The 23,055-nt window shown below is 33.0% G+C and overlaps 1 protein-coding gene across 1 annotated transcript in view; it reads right to left on the bottom strand.

Annotated features, from left to right (window-relative positions):
- Window positions 1-575: 575 nt before the first annotated feature.
- The window catches only part of LOC147073759 (uncharacterized), a 383,820-nt gene continuing 361,340 nt past the window's right edge, over window positions 576-23,055 (bottom strand). The window contains exons 4-6 of the mRNA XM_085944678.1: window positions 4,732-5,020; window positions 3,756-3,951; window positions 576-1,086 (exon numbers count right to left, since the gene is read on the bottom strand). Of these exons, the coding sequence (XP_085800804.1) occupies window positions 576-1,086; window positions 3,756-3,951; window positions 4,732-5,020 (996 nt within the window). The remainder of the gene's footprint in view (window positions 1,087-3,755; window positions 3,952-4,731; window positions 5,021-23,055) is intronic.

The following is a 23,055-nucleotide window of genomic DNA, read 5'->3' as shown; positions in this document are numbered from 1 at the left end:
TTACGTACCATTATACTTATCTGATGTGCGTTTGTAACAATGATGTGTAAAATGACCTTTCGCCTTGTTAATTAGTTGTAGATATACTAAAAATTCGCATATTCTTCTAAATGTTCACATATTTAACAATTTCTTCATTATTTTTTAAAATTTATTTTTCGGGATACGAAGCATCTATCGATTAAGAGACCTTAGACTATAGCCCCTTAACCCTATAGAAAATTCGCTCCTCGGCATAGACTCTCAACTGGTATCTCTCTATAATAAATCTTTAATATCATACATAGGTACATAATAGTTGTGTAAATATTTTTTTTAGCAACCTATGTCAGGAATCGACAACGCGTCACCCGTGGAGGATATTTGATGCACTCTCTCTAGTGTTGGACACTCTCTTCGTATTGAGTTCAAAACAATTAATGTGGATTATTGTAATTTAATTTTTACCAACTGAATAAATAACTGTGACAAATCAAAATACAATAACTTTCCCGGACACGTTCACTTTAAAGCATCCCTAATCATAACATTCTAAGTTCACTGTCCACTCTGACGGAATCACTTTTGGCGCAATATCAGTGCTTGACTAGACCGAGTGCATTTGCCACTTGAGCGCACTTCGCCATGACCTCTTCTTGCACCAAACTGAATGACATCGCAACCAATACAAGTCCGAATATAAGATATGCGCAACAGGCAAACAGGTGCAAATGTTCGTTTCGATTTGAGTCAGTACTGCCTGTAATCTTAGACGTGTTTTGCCCTGGAGCAAAATCACCGAAACCTATCGTAGATACAGTAATAAAACAGAAATATATCGAGTCCAGGAAACTCCAGCCTTCCCATACTGAGAAGGCTGTTGCTCCTAAGCACAGGTATGCCGTGAGGAATATTAACACTACAGGCACTGGAACTGGTGGTAGATGCTGTGAGGCGCCTTGGTGATGGTGGTGAGGGTTGTCTGTGGATGCTGGCGCGTCTGATGGGTAGGATTTTCGCCTGTCTTGTTCTTTGCAGTGGCCTTGGTGGGCCTGCTGTGATCGCCAGATGAGAGGAACTCTTGAAGGCGTGTCGTGCGTGCAGGCGCTATGAAGGAATTCAGAAACTATTAGTTGATTCACCTTTTTATTTGTTTTGTTTAGTAATATGGTAGTTTTACAGTGTTTAAAAATGTGTCACTTATGCATACAAATAAAAATACCATACATACAACATATGGATGTGTAATCTTTTTATACAATGTAATCTAAAAGGACAATAGGATTATTATATTAGTCACAATATGCAGGTGATGGAAAATTGGATACATAATGATTGTCGAATAATATGTATACCTTAAGACAGTTTTGACTATAAAAATAGATGGACGGTTTTCAGGATAATGATTCTAAGGACGGAACCAAGACCAACACTGAACTGTAGTGCAAGTAAAAGAAGATTGGAAACACTGATGCTAATATTTTACATTTCTAAAAAAGATGCCCAAAAAAGCTCAATTATTTCCAAAATCCACGTAGATTGGTAGACTCCGATTTCTATAATTTCACGTACACGTCATCGCGTCGCTAACATCGCATTGACGATGGAGTTGGCGGGGAGCGGGCGTAATGCAGTGTTAAGATGCTGAAGCAGGGGGAATTTAAGAATTTAGTTCCACTAGTTCATAAAAGAACCGTGATGACGTGTACTCCAGCTTATAGAAATTTGACTCTAATGTTACCACTATTCTAATGCGTCGCAGAGCATTTTAATCCGATGCATTATTTTAGTTTAAATAATCACCAGCAAGGGGGCTACGCGTCAGGCTTATAATGTCGTAGATCCCAGATTTGCATCCCGGAAAGTTCACATGTGTGTTAAAAGTATGAACCTAATAAGTTAAACAAGTGGCTAATATCCATTTCTCGTAAAAAAAAAATATGTTATGAAACCTCTTCGTGAGACAAACCAGATCTATATAATATTATGATTGTAGAGCCAATTAAAAAAAACATTTAAATCAAATAGGTCAAGTTTGATCGAAATATGGCATATAATGCAAACAAAATATTAATTGGGGCACGTATTTCTAATGACCAAAACTCAGTCTGCTGCTATCTGTCAAAATAATGGCCAAGGAAATAGACGAATTGATTTTCAAAATGTATCTAATCGAATTTATCTCGAGGAGTTAGTTCCCCCGCCCGTCCTTCACCAACAAATGTTATAATAACTATAACGAACTATTTGTAGCGTTTAATACCCAACTGTGTATTATTATTCATTTGTTTTGATAAAAAAAACTTGCTTACAATAAATCTTGGTTGACCGCCTGCCGTTTTATTAAGCTACGAGTACCATGAAGTCATTAGGATACAGAAGATACAGCAAAAATAATGCAAGTGTGTTTGTTCAACGTTACTATTAAACTTGTTTTGTTTACATTGTAAAGTTTTTTTTTATTATTTTGTATTGAAATTCAAATAATACGAACATTGCCGGCGAGTCGTAATTTTCCATAAAAATATACTAAATTATGTCATTTCGTTTGAAATCGTGCATATAATAATGCAATAAAAATGTACACGGCTTATCTAAAGTACACAATCTGTGGACATAATGACCACCGTTACTTGTTGTAAGTGTAAGCAAAGTTGTGTTGTAAAAATTTAGAGCACAATTAGGAAGGAAAATTATGTCTTTGTGTAAAAAAAAATATACATAACGCTGCGTATAAGAAAACGTAGCGTTTCACTATGCACTGTACAGCGGTTAAAGCTGAAATGCCTTCTTCAAACGCAATCATTATTTTTATAATATGTGTATAAATAATCGTCCCTTAATATTAGCAGTATTAAACACTTTATCTTTAAACATTGTATTACCTATACAATGATTGCCTATACGAGAAACGGTAAAAAAAATAATTCAGTATATTATACTGACACGTCAAAATTTTTGTTAAATTATCATAATATTGAATGGATTAACAGATAGAAGAAAAACTATAATCTGTACATCAGAAGTAAAAAGTTGAGTGTCATATTTATTATAAATTGTTCGAAATAGAGCGATTACTGTACAATAATATACCTGTTTTGGCATATACTCAATGGTTAAATTTATGTATTTTTATCAAATATTATTTAAATGAGTCATTCTATTTTTTAGATTTTATGTAGTGATGTAAATACCTATCTACTATAGAACGTTGACTTCTAAAAGAATTTTAAACATTAAATTTATTTATATTTATTAATAAATTAATAAAAAAATTAACTAAATAATAATTAAATATAACGCAATTTTTAATAACTAATTCCACTTTATTTTTATGTTCTATTATTAAACTGCATCTTTTTTGTCCGCGGACAAAAAAGTGTTGACACACAATAATAAAAAATGACATATTTTATATACGTGAATATTCTGGAAGTGAAATAGCGCCGCAGGCGACTTTATTACAATTATAGCAAATTTGTGATGTGTGTTTATCTCACTTATCTAGTCGACCTAACACGCCCAGTTTGAGGGAGCCATGTGTGTACGCTTCTAAGTTAGAGGGGGCCATGTGTGTACCTATATAAATATGGCCCATAAAGTAATTCGCATTTAATTTAGCACTCGTGAAAAGGAAGGTTTCTAGTTACTGCTACATTAAACACACATTGAATAAAACAACATTTGAATTTTCTACACTGGAATTTGAGCCTTTTACTCTAACAGTTGGCGCTGATAAATTAATAAGATGTAGAAACTATATAATGTATATTTACCATTCTCCATCTGATTCATCAGTCTCGAACGCATCGTCAGGTCCTGGCGACGGAGTAGGACGATGCCTTGGAAGAGTCGACCGACCAGCGGCCGCACTACCAGCTGGATTGTTGACAGCAGACGCTGCGGCCGCTAGTTGACAACAACGTCTTGGAGTACCCGATGCTGATGTCGTGGCAGTTTGTTGGGATTCCGCTGATAAAAAAAAAAAACATTTTAATTAGATTGACATCCAGTTTTTATATGTCAGTGGTGAACACGTCATGCTTCTGATAATGTTAACTTTGATATATTCTGAACACCAGAAGCAAAAGCTCGGATGTCATATTTTTATTAGAAATCTGTTTTGACACATAGGCAATAATTAACTTTGGATAATAGCCTCTTGCTCAAAATATTACGTCTTTACACCATCACAAAACATCCAGATCCAGGATTCGGGCCCGGGACCCACGACATTATGAGCTGACGCGGTAACCACTCGCCCATCGTCGAAGTGATATACTTTATAATATAGTTCACCGTAAGCTGTCTTAATGAAAAAAGATGGCCGTATAATATTGAGATCAATAAATAACGCGTTGTTTGTGAGGCATTGCAGACAGTAATGTTACAATTTTATTAGATTCTATAAAAACATTGGTCAGTGATATTGATGCATAATAAAGTTATAATTATTCTTAGATATCCAATAGGTACGACCTGACAATTTATGAGAACCAACCAGAAAATATTACTATAAATTACTAAAAAATATTAAAAATTTATATAAATATTACATTATGATTGTATTTCTAATGTATTACCTATGTACATACTGTCTTCTATCTTTCCCTTGTATTCCGGTGGGTTTTGTTATGTATTTGTATTGTATTGTATTTGGACATTAATATGATCTCAATGCTAAGTCGAATGGCATCAGTATTAAATAAATACATACTACAATATTGTTTTAAAATACTTTGTCGAACTTACCATCTAAACCCTCAAGGCTTGCATTATGTGGAGTCTGGCGCCCTCTAGTCAGCGTGCTCGTATTTCGCGGGCTGGCCGGTGCCCTTTGGAAGACATGCGAATACCTCGCTCCAGCCGAGTGGACGATATGCTGGCTTGTCGCACACTGGTTACCACTGCTTCCCGAAGGATTGTTTTGGCTTCCTCCGGGTGAATAGTGGCTGCTGCCTGACGTGTACTGCGACGATGCGTTCTGGGCTGTGTTGCCGAGTAGTGAGTGGTGCTCATGGAGTTGAAAATGATTATCCATCTGTAATAAAAGAAATATCAAATAATTATTATTACATTACATCACTCCATCATTCACTTAATATCGAGGGTATACTGACAGAAAGCATTAACTCATTAAAACAAGTTCTGAGATAATCGCAAAAAGGACTTTAATTTTTTTTTCAGAGCGTTCTCCCACGTAGATTTTTTTATGATTTAAAAACATTTTTTCTACATTATAAAGACTAACCTTTATGGCAAACACAATATTCGACATGTTACAAGTCCTGTATTTTGTATACGCAGAACGCATTAGGTCATTATCATGCTTTCTATCAGAATAAAAAAATAACAATATGATTTAATAATGTTTTTATTTTCTCACCATTATATCTTATGTCTTTGTGCGTTTACCAGTACGTAGAGCGTAAAATTGTATACATTTTGGCATTTAAAACAGAAAAACAGCAAAAACTGAAATAATGCGTTCTGTCAGTATACCCTCGATATATTAAATAACAGCAGATATGAGATGAACCAAGTGTTAATTTTATAATATGTAATAACTGAATACTAGTCCTATAATTATATTATATATATCGTGGTTCAGTTGAAGGTGTATGTCAGTAATAAGACTCGATAGATGTTAATCTTAAGTGATGTTTATTCGTCATGGTCTCAAAGTACAGTTACATGTTGTAAATAAAAGGGAAAAAACTCAGGAGAGTTCGATCCGCAGTGAAACAACTGGGAGAGTAAAACTGAGTTAAGTTTGAACAAGTTGAATGGTCCGACTCTAGTGATATTAGAATCATTTACAATAAAGGTATACATAATATAAAGTAAGTAAGTAATATTAGCGACGATTAGTATATAAAAAAAGGGTTTATATGTGTGTAGTAGTACAGCTAGATAGGGTGGATAAATTGGGGTTGATCAATAATATAATATTGAATAGGTACATTGAAATAGTCGAAATCACACTGATCTCTTAACAATGGTACATAATTATTAGTGGTGTCGATGAATTAAACAAAATACAATCTATTGCCATATATTGATACATAACACTTTTATGAGAACCACTTCTAAGTACCTAAGGGGTTATTTTCACCTAATAATATGACTAGACTGGTAGGCGTATCACGGCAATAATAATAATAATAATAATAACTCGTTGAATTTTGAACATGCTACGAAAGTATTTTATAATTTTTGGTTATACCGAAAATTATGTAATGAACCACTAACTACAGTGTTTTATCAAGTGAAAGTACCCACATACTTACTTTATACTTGAAAACTTGGCAGGACATGGACTGTACTATTTGTTGCTCTACCTACTAAAAACTTGGATTGTTTATGTGCGGATGACTATAATGTAAACAAATTAGTATTACACTGGTGCAATGGGGTTTATGATTAGTTTGAGCCATAAACTCTTCTTTAACCGACTACTATTATGTTATGTATTATCTTAACGTATAGAACTTTCATAAAGATTGTCGGTCGCTTTAACGATTTGACATTCTGTGCATATAAATGTAAATTTTATTGTCAATCGACGAGTGTTAATCAGTATATTTTCTATAACACGTTCCGATAATTAATTTCACTACCAACTCGTCAAATTCAAAATCAATTTATATTAATAATAATAATATTGACGTGTATATCCATGACACTTTTGAACGACGTGTTGATTATTTTAGTAATATGCAAACAGAATATTATAATAATTATATTCTATCTGTCCTGTTCTAATTTTAAAACAAGTGAAACATGTACAGCTTAAAGACTAGTCATTGTCGGTACCAATTAAGTACAGTTTTAAGTCGATATCAAGGTTTCAAAGTTCCAAGATAAACAAAGGTATGTTAATTGACCAGACAGCAGCTGTAAAGTGGTGAGGTAAGGTGCGGGTAGATGAGTGACTATTTACACCTAACCATTATCGAGCACGTGTATGTAAATACGCTGACTGATTTTCATAAAAAATCAATAGTTACACAGATAGACGGTTCGAGCCTAGATCAAAATGTTGTCAATCTCATTAGTTAAAAAAAAAATAAGTTGAATCAGTCTATTGTAGAGAGAAGGGATGGGACTGTACGCATATTAAAATTAGTGAAAGTTTAAAAGTACAACCTTTTCTTGTATAAATATTTTTTTTATAAAATGGGCTAACACTTGGTACCCACAATATAATAAATTATCCATATAATATAATTTCTACAACAATTCTTTTTGACAATTTAATAAAAATTCCTACCCCTTCTAACTAATGTTGACTTGGAATTATGCAAACTATATTTTTTTTATAACACATTATCTCCCTATACTCACTTTGCAATATTGGCAATAATGAAATACAACACATTATGAGGGAAATTAATACGTGTTATAGAAACTAATAACTATGTGGTGAATGTCAATAAATTAATAACTCATTTTAATAATGAATTCACACCAAATAAATCTTATGAAAAGGTACATAAATACTTCAATTTTATTTTCCTTCAAAGCAAGTTCAATAAAGCCTCATGAAATGAATCCATCGATTTCTCAGATATTTATAGCATTAGTCTAGACCGCAGAAGGCAGACCAATTATTATTAATGCGATATCAGTTTATATGGCGATTGACGACCTAGAACAGACAAAGGTAACTATAACGTAAATTTTCACTGCAATTATTATATCAGGCTTCTTGTGTTCTCAGTTTAGAAGAGGAAATGATAAATTGTTATGTCCGCCGCTTCGCTAACAAAACGAAGAAGATGTGACTGTGCCACGGCCATGAATCATCCCCAATGAGGGAAGGTTGAGATGTCACTTACATTTGAAATGTATTTTACGTATTACCTCAGTAAGGGATGAGTCCGTCACAAAACTGAAAATCATTAGTTTGTCATTATTAAGCTTCATATTCTTAGAATACTGTGCCTGCACAAAAAAGAACATTCATTCATTAAAATTACCTATGTACTATGACCATCATAAAATAAAAAATGTAGTAGGCATTAAGACATTATTTATTTTCTATAGTTTTATAACACTACGTTTGTTATACTCGTATAAAAAAAAATTATATAAGTAGCTGTTTTAAATAATGTCTTTTTAAGCGGATCCTAATTAAGTATATTATATTTCTTTGTATAATTATAGTGTTTTCTTTTAATTCACGATCAGTTTAATTGTAACTTATTTCAGCAGGTTTATTCTAACGTATAACTTAACATCGAAAAACAGCTAATTGTGATAAAAATATCACATTTATCACTTTACGTATTCCGATGGTTAATTGTGTAAAAAATTTAACCGTCAGTGGTGAACCTATCATATGTGTATCATAGATTCGCCATAGTTTTTTATGTTAAGGATTATTTTTATCTAGCAGTAGTATCGCCACTATGGTAGAATTTAACCTTGAAAATTCGCAGATCCTATTTCTTGTGCGTAGGGTAAATGTGATTATTTTTTATTATTATGTCTTGTTTTCTGTCAAAACTCTGGAACTTCACGCTAATTTGATAAGTTTGCAGCATTATATTTGCAACGGTCATATTTTAAATATAATTAATATCGAATGCTCTGTATCAACACGGCCAACCGCAATTTTTAGATCACCAAAGTTTGCGATTCAATTCTAATTTAATACACCACGTTTGCCAAAAGATTTTAATTGTAGGTATGTTTTTTATACAACGTTACTTCCATTACAAGTAAAGACGTAGCATATATAATTCTATAGTGTGTATTTATCTCAACAGACTTTTAATGGAATTGATGGTAGATTAACTAACCAGTTTACCTCTTGGGCTAGCCTTGTACTTATAATAATATACCTATAATATATTGTTCGTAAAAACATGTGAAGTTTAGCCTCCCAGCAAGATTCGAACCCATCTCTCAAATGGGTTTGGGTCGAAATCCCGAAGGCCAAAATCCCGAAGGCCGAAATCCCGAATGCCGAAATCCCGAATGGCCGAAATCCCGAACAGCCGAAATCCCGAATGGCCGGAATCCCGAAGGCAGAAATCCCGAAAAATAAAAAAATATAAACAATAATAATTTTCAACCAGCGGTACCCAAATAGGCGGCTCTTTAACTTGCGTGTGTAATTTACCGAGATAGTAAAAATAGTTTTATTAAAACTATTATTAATTATGGAATCAACTATAAAAATAGTTTTCAACCAGCGGTACCCAAATAGGCGGCGCTTTTTCTTGAGTGTGTAATTTACCAAAATAATAAAAATAGTTTTATAAAAACTATTATTAATTATGGATTGAAGCATGAAAATAATTTTCAACCAGCGGTACCCAAATAGGCGGCTCTTTTTCTTGCATGTAAAATTTACCATGATAGTAAAAATAGTTTTATTAAAACTATTATTAATTATGGTATGAAGCATAAAAATAATTTTCAACCAGCGGTACCCAAATAGGCGGCGCTTTTTCTTGAGTGTGTAATTTTACAAGATAATAAAAATAGTTTTATAAAAACTATTATTAATTATGGATTGAAGCATAAAAATAATTTTAAACCAGCGGTACCCAAATAGGCGGCTCTTTTTCTTGCGTGTGTAATTTACCAAGATAATAAAAATAGTTTTATAAAAACTATTATAAATTATGGTATGAAGCATAAAAATAATTTTCAACCAGCGGTACCCAAATAGGCGGAGCTTTTTCTTGAGTGTGTAATTTTACAAGATAATAAAAATAGTTTTATAAAAACTATTATTAATTATGGAATCAACCATAAAAATAATTTTCAACCAGCGGTACCCAAATAGGCGGCGCTTTTTCTTGAGTGTGTAATTTTACAAGATAATAAAAATAGTTTTATATAAACTATTATTAATTATGGATTGAAGCATAAAAATAATTTTCAACCAGCGGTACCCAAATAGGCGGCTCTTTTTCTTGCGTGTGTAATTTACCATGATAATAAAAATAGTTTTATAAAAACTATTATTAATTATAGAATCAACCATAAAAAATAATTTTCAACCAGCGGTACCAAATAGGCGGCGCTTTTTCTTGAGTGTGTAATTTACCAAAATAATAAAAATAGTTTTATAAAAACTATTATTAATTATGGATTGAAGCATAAAAATAATTTTCAACCAGCGGTACCCAAATAGGCGGCTCTTTTTCTTGCGTGTGTAAATTACCATTAAAATAAAAATAGTTTTATAAAAACTATTATTAATTATGGATTGAAGCATAAAAATAATTTTCAACCAGCGGTACCCAAATAGGCGGCGCTTTTTCTTGAGTGTGTAATTTACCAAAATAATAAAAAGAGTTTTATAAAAACTATTATTAATTATGGATTGAAGCATATAAATAATTTTCAACCAGCGGTACCCAAAAAGGCGGCTCTTTTTCTTGCGTGTGTAATTTACCATGATAATAAAAATAGTTTTATAAAAACTATTATTAATTATGGATTGAAGCATAAAAATAATTTTCAACCAGCGGTACCTAAATAGGCGGCTCTTTTTCTTGCGTGTGTAATTTACCATTAAAATAAAAATAGTTTTATAAAAACTATTATTAATTATGGATTGAAGCATAAAAATAATTTTCAACCAGCGGTACCCAAATAGGCGGCTCTTTTTCTTGCGTGTGTAATTTTACAAGATAATAAAAATAGTTTTATAAAAACTATTATAATTATGGAATCAACCATAAAAATAATTTTCAACCAGCGGTACTATCACTCCCCTCCATTTTGGTAAGAGAATTTCTCAACTGTCACTTTTATTTTTAGTTTCTGGTTTATCGTTTGCGTTTTAGGATTTGGAGGTAGATAATTGACACACCGGAATTATGATGGAAAACGACGAGTTTATTTACGTGTTAATATTATAATCGTAACATTTTTATAATTTAATTTTGCGGAGGTCGCAATCGGCGTGTTCGCGATTTGCCCAGCAGGAAGCTTCTCCCACTCAAACAAAAACGGTTACCTTTTCTGAGCCGTGCCAAATGCGACGTTGCCATTCGTATTTTTTTTGGACAATGTTGCCGGTCAGATATTGTTCATATTGTTCAATTATTTTCGCAATCAGCCGTTATTATTTGTTGGCTTCGATACCGATTCGGGCCTCTCAAGATACACAAAGACATCCCCAAATGGGGATCATACGGGGTTGTCACAAGCGCACCTCTCCGGAAAGGCCCGAATGGGGGTCGGGCCAACTAAGGGCTGATTACGATAGCGTGTGTAACTGGACAGTGCGGCGGCTTGATAAGGGGTGGTTGCGTCTCTAGACGTTGAAGGATCGAAGCCCTCCCGGTACGTCGGCGGCTGGAGAGACTCGGATGCAGCACTGTAGCATAGTGGTTCGCGGTTCCCAGGCCTACCGTAAAGCTGCTGAGAGAGGAGGGCGTCGCGCCCAGCCCTCTCAACACCCTCGGACCGTCGGCAACCAGAGAGTTTCGGATGCAGCACTACGCCGCTTTGTGGGCGTAGTGGTTCGCGGCTCCCCATGTCTACCGTACGGGCGGATGCTGAGAGAGGACGTCGCACCCAGCCTTCCCAACAGCGACCGTCCGAAAATTAGTCGATCCCTCACGAAAATGCATACCGGCGCATTACTCGACCCCCTTTTTTGCTCGCTTGCCCTGCCGCGGCTATCGAATTACACGCACTGCACTGATATTATACTAATATAATATGCGAAAACTTAATTTTATACTTAAAATGGCTTTAGAGTTTATAAAAATAATTTTAAAAATATATCAGGGCCCGAAATGGACCGGAACGCCATTCTGCCTCATACAACCGCTCCGGGTTGTAAAATTTTCCACTTCGAGCACTGAAATAACTTATTATACATCGCTTCCAAACACAAAACACTTAAAACTAACTAATCTATGATGCTAATGGCTGAGGATGCTGCTTGGCTGCTATCCGCTGATGGAGGCTGCTTTGCTCAGCTGAAGAAGGCCGCTTTGCAGCTCTCTTCATCCTGGTGCATCTGGGCCAGGGCTGATTGCAAGGCTCACAGACACGCTGCTGTTGACGAAGAGGGCTCAAGCGGCTGATGATGCAGGGCATTTGACGCCGTTTTCCCTCGTTGGAGCCAGGGTCTTGCCCTATACACTCGTCCGTGGGCCAAGTTCGCTGGCGGATGCAGTTGGTCGGGAGTACATCGGGAGCCATGACTTCGCAATCCGGGTGTTTCTGCTCTTTTCTTCACTGGCTTGGCTTTAGCAGCATCCTCTTTCTACTGCTTATTATTATACTTTGTTGAGCGCCACCAGAGGCAAGCCTCTGGACGTTTTTTTTTCGCCGTTTCCTATTCCGGTGTTTGGATCTCAGAGTGTGTGTCCGGGTGAAAGAAATTTCACCTGCTTCTTGATTCCAGACGATCAAAATCAAGAAGCGTAGTCCCACGTTGACTGGGGCCACTTATCACTCCCCTCCATTTTGGTAAGAGAATTTCTCAACTGTCACTTTTATTTTTAGTTTCTGGTTTATCGTCTGCGTTTTAGGATTTGGAGGTAGATAATTGACACACCGGAATTATGATGGAAAACGACGAGTTTATTTACGTGTTAATATTATAATCGTAACATTTTTATAATTTAATTTTGCGGAGGTCGCAATCGGCGTGTTCGCGATTTGCCCAGCAGGAAGCTTCTCCCGCTCAAACAAAAACGGTTACCTTTTCTGAGCCGTGCCAAATGCGACGTTGCCATTCGTATTTTTTTTTTTGGACAATGTTGCCGGTTCATATTGTTCAATTATTTTCGCAATCAGCCGTTATTATTTGTTGGCTTCGATACCGATTCGGGCCTCTCAAGATACACAAAGACATCCCCAAATGGGGACCATACGGGGTTGTCACAGTACCCAAATAGGCGGCGCTTTTTCTTGAGTGTGTAATTTTACAAGATAATAAAAATAGTTTTATATAAACTATTATTAATTATGGATTGAAGCATAAAAATAATTTTCAACCAGCGGTACCCAAATAGGCGGCTCTTTTTCTTGCGTGTGTAATTTACCATGATAATAAAAATAGTTTTATAAAAACTATTATTAATTATGGAATCAACCATAAAAATTAATTTTCAACCAGCGGTACCAAATAGGCGGCGCTTTTTCTTGAGTGTGTAATTTACCAAAATAATAAAAATAGTTTTATAAAAACTATTATTAATTATGGATTGAAGCATAAAAATCATTTTCAACCAGCGGTACCCAGATAGGCGGCTCTTTTTCTTGCGTGTGTAATTTACCATTAAAATAAAAATAGTTTTATAAAAACTATTATTAATTATGGATTGAAGCATAAAAATAATTTTCAACCAGCGGTACCCAAATAGGCGGCTCTTTTTCTTGCGTGTGTAATTTACCATGATAATAAAAATAGTTTTATAAAAACTATTATTAATTATGGATTGAAGCATAAAAATAATTTTCAACCAGCGGTACCCAAATAGGCGGCTCTTTTTCTTGCGTGTGTAATTTACCGAGATAATAAAAACAGTTTTATAAAACTATTAATAATTATGGAATGAAGCCCAAAAATAATTTTCATTTTAAATATCATTTTAGATGGGTAATAACCTAATCATAATTATCAAATGCGCTTGTAATACAAGCCTTGTATATTGATTATAGGTTTTATCGGAATTTGATTTCTGATGATGGACAGTTCAATGTGGTCTTATCTGAGAACGAAAGTGATAAAGCTGTCTTTTATTAATAATTATCAGGTATACATAACATTTTCATTAGCTTTGTTAATACGTAGTCATGTTCCAAACTTAATCTGTAAGTTTTCTTTCTTTTTTCAACCATGTCCGATCCAGATTTATTTTTTACGAGAAATGGATGTCAGTCACTTCCTCAACTCATTAGGTCCATACTCTGACTCATACACAAATTGAAAAGGCAATATGTGTACTTGCACAGACCTAGGATTCAAACCTGGGACCCACAAAGCTATAGGCCGACGCTTAAACCACGCGGTCATTGTGGGAATAGTCTTAGTTCAATAAAAACAAATACGTGTAACTGACAAAGTTAACCCTTTACTGCATGATATTTTTTTTTGAAAATTTTTATTTTTTCTTGGTGTCAAAATTCCTTGTGAATGAAGGAAAAATAATAAAAAAAATATTTTTCGAAAATTTCATTAAATTTCGTATGTTACTGCGTGGTGTCGCAGATTTACGACATTTGGAAATCTTACATTTCAGTATGACAAAATACAAAACCAAATGAAAACAATTATAAAAAACTAATGTACACACCTTATTTGATGTGTAGATATTTTTATTCAACCAATTTCAATCTTCTGTATATTTTTTTTTATTTATTTACAAATGGGGATTTTTGCGTACATACGAATTCGTCAACTGTCAAAGCAGAAATGCAGAGACTATAATGCAGAAATGCTTTATTACTTGAAATGTCCAAACAAAATCGGTAAAGTAGGATGTTTATGGTAAAACAGTTTTCTAGGCATCGAAAAAGGATATTATTTAATTATTTACACAGATGGCATTGGCTATATTGAAATAGTTTGAAATGTCGCAAATTTGCGACACTATGCAGTAAAGGGTTAATATGCATCATTTATATCAGATCCTAACAGCTCACTTCCACCCTTCACCACTCTAAAACCTAGCATCCAATTAAATAACATTTTTTTGTATTTTCTTAAAACTCACAATTTAAAAAAACCGTCGTAAAATGTGCGCTCGTTCAACACCCGTCTTTGATTATTATATGTATCAGATTTTATCGGTATTTTTATCACTAAAATGTAGTGTGATAAGTTTGTTGAATTTAATAAAAATATTTTTGAATAAATCATACTTTCTATATTTCATTTTTGAAAATCGTGAAATCTCTTTTATTTATATCAAATCTAGCTTAACACTGGCGACCTTTTCGAGACCCAGGGTCGACTTGGACTAGTAATGATATGAAATAAATATAATTATGTACAAAAACGTTGAAGAAAATTTAATTTTATCGCAGTGATTCCAAACCTTTTTCATGTCACGGCACACTTTTCAAATTATAATATTTTCGCAGTACATTGAAAAATACTTAACATGTTGGTTGACATATAACTTCATTCGGACTTTCAAATTATCGTTTTTTATCCATTTTTTAATTTAATAATTAATTTAACCACATCAGAGTTTTGACCAACTAGATTACTAGAGGGACATTTTTATATGTATCATATAATAGCGATTTTACATTGATTTTATTGAATTGGTAGCCATAAAAATTATTCTGAATGATAGCAAATATAAACTCTTCCTTATAATCATTATCTTTAGTGACTTATTATGTCACACTGTTAATTGAATTTTTTTGAAATAATTCAATCAACATAAATAATATTAGGTTATTAGTTTCAAAGTCGGTAATCTTCATAAATACTTTTATTTATATTGTTCTTGACTCAATTTCTGTGAGTACAATTCCATCGTACATACGTATTTTCATAAAATATCAAATCCAGCTCCGATTGTTAGTTAAATAGAATTAAACAGGAAATCGAGTGCAAAGTTGAATACATTCATCAGGCTCCATTTTTTATATATATCAACTCTATACATGATTTTTATTAATTCTTATGACGTTAAGGATATTTTATTTTACTACTCGCTTTTCCTAATTGATCATTAATATGTTTGCAAAAATAAAATATTCTATTTGTAGTCCTAAATGTGCTTAACAGCTGTTGTTTGCGAGTGTCTCAAAATGGTGGAATATGCAGGTTACCAACTTTGAAATTAACAGCCTCATAATATGCAAAGCCAGTGCTGCCTTATTCCACAAAACAGTGAACTTTCAACATAAAAGATAATTCACCTAGGAGAAAATGCTAAAAAATGATAAACATTCATCGAAAATGTAATATGCTATGGCGTACATATTTTTCACAGTACAGTTTTTTTAATACCAAATAAAATTGCGCCACAAGCGACATCTTTACTTTAACATACTAGTAGTATAAAAAAATGTGTGAAAAGTTTATTTTTACTTTTTGTCAGAATTTCTATGATTTTTAAAGAAAATAGAATGAAATTCTGCAGGATATTTCTTAATCGTTTCCGATACCCGTTTGGAATCACTATTCCATGGCCCTACCAAAGTTTTTGGTTATAAACATAATTTAAAAATGTGCTTCATAAGGATTTAATTATATGTATCCATTAATTATTTTGTTCATTCGATAGTAAGTATGATAAATTGTATGAAGGGTTGCCAACTTTTATTCAGATGAATGAAAGTTGAGAGCCTTTTTAGCTCTTCTGGGAATGTTTTTTTCCGGGACATTTAAAAAAAATATGTGTATTGAGATAGAAAATTATTTTCTTACTTCATTCCATAATTAATAATAGTTTTTATAAAACTATTTTTATTATCATGGTAAATTACACACGCAAGAAAAAGAGCCGCCTATTTGGGTACCGCTGGTTGAAAATTATTTTTATGCTTCAATCCATAAATATTAATAGTTTTTATTAAACTATTTTTATTATCTTGGTAAATTACACACTCAAGAAAAAGCGCCGCTTATTTGGGTACCGCTGGTTTAAAATTATTTTGGTGCTTCATTCCATAATTAATAATAGTTTTTATAAAACTGTTTTTAAATCTCGGTAAATTACACACGCAAGAAAAAGAGCCGCCTATTTGGGTACCGCTGGTTTAAAATTATTTTTATGCTTCAATCCATAATTAATAATAGTTCTTATAAAACTATTTTTAATATCTTGTAAAATTACACACTCTCGAAAAAGCGCCGCCTATTTGCGTATCGCTGGTTGAAAATTATTATTGTTTATATTTTTTATTTTTCGGGATTTCGGCCTTCGGGATTCCGGCCATTCGGGATTTCGGCCATTCGGGATTTCGGCCGTTCGGGATTTCGTCCATTCGGGATTTCGGCATTCGGGATTTCGGCCTTCGGGATTTCGGCCTTCGGGATTTCGTCCGGCACCCCTCTCAAATGCACTATTCACTAGAAAATCTATTTTTCACAGTATTCTGTTCACGATAGGTTAATAGTCTTATTATTTCATAAATCTGTATCTTGAATCGAAACGATATATTTGAAAGATATGAAAATACGAAATTCTACCGATACTTGAACAAAATAAGAAAACACGTATATATATATCAGAGTTCTAGAATGGTATTGCTATATAAGCTTTATTGACCTAAATTCAAGGAATACAGATTATTTACGAATAATAAAAATAAGTACAAATTGCACTAAAATACTACAAACGACTGATAAAATCTATGAAAATAATACAATGCTAGGTACTACTTCATATGGAAGAAAATTTAGTGTGGTGTGATATTTGCTATTTGGTAGTGAAAAATAAAATTGGTATAGTGAAAATTTCAAATAATATACAGGTATTTATTCAACGAATAAGACACAAGATTTGAGAATGTAAAATTCTAAAGCAAGTCTAAGTAGGTACGTAATAATAGAGTGATCCGTGACGTCGATTAGTAATCAATGAATTAATTGATACCTACCTTATATACAAAAACCGATAGCCAACATTATAATGCACTTTGATAAGCGTTTCATGTATAAGAACTACTAGTTAAAATCGTCGTAATTAAGTAGGATGCCCGTTCGTAGCTTAATTGAAAAAACACTGACACAAGTCCTGCTGTTACAGGTGCAACCCCGTCGGATGTGGTATTTTCTTTTCTATTTTCTGGTAGGTATATGCATGAGATGTTTTAACATTTTGTTGTTCAATACCTAAGTTAATAACGTTTGGCTTCCTCGCTTCACACGCAATTTTGTTAGATGGCAATTCAAAATTATTTATGTTGTTACGTAGTTTATAATAATAACACACAATATGCAGTGACAGTAGATAAGCTGATGTTCACTTGTTTTTTTTGTTTTAAATATTTAAAAAAAATTAAAATGAATAGTATGCAGGTGACATAAGAAGCTATATTCATTTGTTTCTTTTTTTAAATCTTGTGTAAATGAGTGAATATCGAAATAATGCGTTTTGAATTTGGAATGGTTACGTATAAACATAATGTATCGGAAAATATGCCTTACGAATTTAATATATTACCTACCTACATGATAAAATATAACTGTATTTATAAAAATCTAGTGTTAATAAACTCATATGTATTAGTTTCAAGTTAGTCTCGTTTGGAGATTAAATCCAAATACATATATTATAATCCAAAGATAAGGCAGAGTATAAATCTGGGTAACAAAAATTTAAGCTGATTGATAAAATAATATGATAGTTCCTACTGAAGAGACACCAGAACTACACATATTTATAATTGTGATAGCTGACACTAATTCATAAACATATTTTTCCAATTTTGATATTATGGTGACGAAATGTATTTACTTATCTTAAATATTAATTATTAATCTTATTTATCTCAATATACGAAATGATTATTTTATCTAATGCATATTATTATTACTGGACCGAAAATTAGAATATTACATTTTAATTGCCACTATGTAAGCCATGCACACTGACGGTTGTGAAAAAGAGAATAAACTACAGCAATGAGAATTTCCATTCTGTTTGTTTTTCACAATTAACGCTAGCTTCTGTCGGAAAAAGCACAGCTACCTAGTGCAACAACACTTAACAAGGAATAAAAAAATGACTGAATAATTAATGCTTTTACATGAAACCGCTTTTTAATGATAAATTATGTTATGTTGATTAATAAAATTATAACATAAACATAGAGACGTCAAGTGTTATGAATAAACAATTGGACGTAGTTATGCAGAAAGTAGCCAGTCCACAAAAAATAAAAAAATGAGATATGATATAGATCAGATGCGAGAAGGTTTTCTCTACATTCTGCTGAAAATAGCCAAGCCGCAAAAAAATTATTCTTGAAATCAAATACTATTTACAATTTGACATTGTACATACAGATTTAACAATCATGTTGTTACTAAAGTGCCATTATCTCAGCTCGACATTATTGTGGACTAGCTACATTCTGCATAACTTCGTTCAATTGTCGTTGCAAATTCATAGATTAATCAATCATCGCTAATGTATTATTGTATCATTTTTCTGCAGTACTGATATTATTTTATCCAAAAATAATAAAATTTTCGTTAACACAAATCGTTTCAAAATAAACAACTTGAATTAAAGTTTTAGATATAAAAATGCTCGCAAAAACGTATTATACACAAATTTGGTGGGATATTTATAAATGTATAGATACATATTTTATTATAAATAAAATAAATCTCAGTATAAAGCCAATGATCGACACTTACATTCTAACTTGTGGTGCTTGTAAGTTTACGGTAGCTGAGCTTTGAGAACAGATATTTAAACGGATAGTGGGTGAGCGGGTGGTATCTTTAGGAATAACAAGGAGATAAGAGAGCGGATCATGCAGCTTCTCAACACGCTGAGTCTAAGAGTGAAGAGGCGATGTCAGATCTGACTCGGCTACGAACTGTAGATTTTTAAACATAGTTTGCCTGTTTTTAAGCGAACTGAATGCTGATATAACCTAGAACAGTGGTCGGCAAAAGTCATTAGTCAATAGAGCCAAATATCAATAGTACAACGATTGAGATTTCTTTTGAGAGGCAAATTTCTTAAACTTAAATTATATATGTAGGTATACTGTTTATTAACTTAATAAACTTTAGTTAGAGTTTTAAGTCTTAATTAAACTATATGTAGGTATACTGAATAAAACTTGATATCATACGTAATAATGATCTAATGTATTGATAAAAATTAAATTATACGTACGTAAGGTATCCATAAAATTAAATCATGACAATGACTGACAAGCACTCAATGTGAATAATGGTCTTGCATCTCCTTGGAAAGTTTGGGTAAGTCAGGTTTGTAAGTTGTTGTTTTTAATTTTAAGCACCATTCCAAGTTCTCATTAATAAGATGACTTCTCAATATACTCTTGATTTCCTCTCTAAAAATCTGAAATAAAATCTCTAGATGACTCTTCTAAAGTTCCTCAACTGCTTTCTTCCTTGCGTTACCGATAGGATATTTAGTGCAAAATGACGCATGTTTAGTTGTAAAGTGTCTGTCTGAATTTGAATGCGCCAATTTTTCCCGACAAATAATACAGGTCGGTAGGCCATCTAAAGGTTCAAATAGACTATATGACGATCGGGCACATATATGCTAAGAGCGTTTTAGTGTCTATGATCAAATCTATGCCATTCCGACATTTATACATACATATTGTATGACAGCTATGACATCGTATTTACACTCTGTGACACCCTGTGACACAGGACGCCAACATAAGAAACGGGTTTTTCGACATATATATGACCGTTCGTCATAGAGTGTATTTGAAGCATAAGTTTTGAATAAACGTGAAAGTCTCAGTCCATTCAACTTTAAATTCACGGTTTTCACCTTCCGTTTTTCTTTGCTTCTTCTTTGTAGCCATGTCAAATAGGGCAAAAGGCATTCGTGGCAGGGGGCCAAAAAGCCGCATGTGGCTCACGACCTGTGGTTTGCCGACCACTGACCCAGGACAAGAAGGCTGGCGAGTAACAGAGTTTTATGAAAACGCCGTATAGTGTCCATATGCCGTGATTGCTTACGAAACTTCAGGGCAATCCTACAGTGGATGATTGCAACCTATACTGGGTAAGTATGTACGACTTTTTCAGAATTAGGCAACGAAGATAGCAGACTATTTAACCTTCCGTGGTATCTAAAGTGAAGATGCGAAGTTTAATCTAGCTCAGTCAAGTGCTAAGCGATTATTCATTCATATTTAATACGCCACCGTCATAGATGAGGGTATTTTTTATGTATAGCGCCAGCATCGACTTAACATTATTTAAAGTTACGATTTTTTTATTCTATTCCGAATCTATCAAATAATTTCTCTCTGAGTTCACAGAAATGCCCCGTGGTGGAAAAAAGACAGTTGGAAAATGGACTAATAAGCTGCTGTCTAGTAATTATCTAGTCAGCAGTCACTGTTCACATTGACTGCTGACTAGACTGTATAAACTGATCATAGGATGCGCGTCGGTTTCGTAATATAATAATGTCATGGGTCCCAGGTTCGAATCCTGGGTCCGGAAAATACACATATTGTTTTTCAATTTGTGTTTAGAGTCAGACTATGGACTCAAAGGTTGAGCAAGCAAAAAGGAAAATTCTGTTAATACCAAACTTAACTAAATAACTTTCACTCTGTGGAGGCCCATACGATCTTATCAGGATCGGAAATAGTCAAAAGAAAAAAAGTACTATTAATACAGAGCTCAATTTTAGTTAATAGTAAAAGATTAGTTGGGTTAGGTACTAAAGATGATTTTCTTCAAAAGAAAATCTTAATTATTTTATAATAGCAACACAAGTCCACCGCATTTCCATCGCAAAATTAAATAATCATTACAAGAATTAATTCTTTACGTCGTTACGATTTTTATTTGCTTGTCAAAAATACAGTGTTCAATATTCTATTATTCTAATAGAAAATTATTTAGTCATACTAACAGTTTGTTAGTCGAAAAGGTGGCGTGCTTAGCGTCCGTTTATCATATTATACGTTAGCAAAAATATTCCTAATAATTCAATCACTATTAAACGGCATTATTCAAACAAAACTTCATTACTTATATGACGGGTATGGGCAAAAAAACACGTCCATATAAATTATGAGCTTAGAATTTGAATTACTTTGCATTTTAGCTGAGTTTCAGTACAATATAATATTTTCCAGTGGAATATATTATTATAAATACACCCATAGCTTTTAAATTATTAATTATTTTTAACGTAAAATTAAGGTGATAATTCTTTAAGAAAAATGTGTAAAAATATAAGTTTTATTTTAAGGCAATAAAAAATTAAGTATATCTTCTTTTTTTAGACATTTTCACTATTTACAATGCGCATATTAATTTATGGATACTACGCGGTGCATAAAAAATCCTATTTACTCGCCAAGCTTTCTGTAACTTCTCATATCATGTTAGATCTTATATTGTGCTTTCGTGTATACCTGCACCGTATTCAATAGCTTTCCAGGATGCGAGTATCTGGTAGGATGGAAGAAAAGTTAAATCGGATAAAAAGTTTTTTGATGCGTCTATTGCACGTGAGCTAGTCATTTACAATGTTACATCATCATATTTAGTACCACAAGAAGCTATATGGTCTGCTCTCTTACCTCCTTGTTTATGATAAAACCATGTCACAGTATACCCAGTAAATATCCAATTATATATATTATATAATATAATATAATATTATCGAAGCTCATATCATTGTAATATATCTACATACTATAAATAGGGATTGCAATACTGAATGAAAATAATAATATCGGTATTTCCTATTGTATAAACAGAAGTAGGTATCTACCAATAAATATAATATAGGTAAAAATCTCTTTAAAATATTAATATTTTATAGCATGTGTCACTGCTGGTCACCAATGACGATGGAGGGCCATGGAAGTATGTCAGACATCGCGTAACTTGACAACAAAATACAGTCCTGTTGAGCCTTTTATGTTAGTTAATACATTTTGTTTCCACTGTCAATACCGAATATATCCGCATTGTCTGAATTTTAAAACCGGTATTTCGATACCAAAAAATACTAGGATACCGGTTTTGAAATACTGGTATTGCAATCCCTACATACTCGTATTATAGATTATAATATACCTACATACCTAGATACATTATAAACTAATGTGTATTTATTTTTAAATTATTATCCATTATTTACGTTACGACAATTATTATTAAGAGAATTTTCTTAATAGAATTTCATTTTAAATTGGTTAATACTAAATTTCACATTCTAGTCAACGTCTATTTTGATTGTCTCACTAATATCAAGATAACGAATTTGTACTATTACATATTTAGTTTCAATTAGTATCCATCCAGACGATAGATAAAGAAACGGCTTTCGAGAATATGTCTGATACGAATTATGCAATCTTACGACATATTATTAGGCAAAATTCGGATAACCCGAAGAGACTAATGAATTAACATTGAATGGC

Source organism: Rhyacophila brunnea, unplaced genomic scaffold, assembly GCF_057557595.1.
Source record: "Rhyacophila brunnea isolate RB1 unplaced genomic scaffold, BYU_Rbru_1.0 scaffold_17, whole genome shotgun sequence".
Lineage (NCBI taxonomy): Eukaryota > Metazoa > Arthropoda > Insecta > Trichoptera > Rhyacophilidae > Rhyacophila > Rhyacophila brunnea.
The sequence above is the reverse complement of the archived record's forward strand: the minus strand, read 5'-3'. Positions and strand labels throughout refer to the sequence as shown.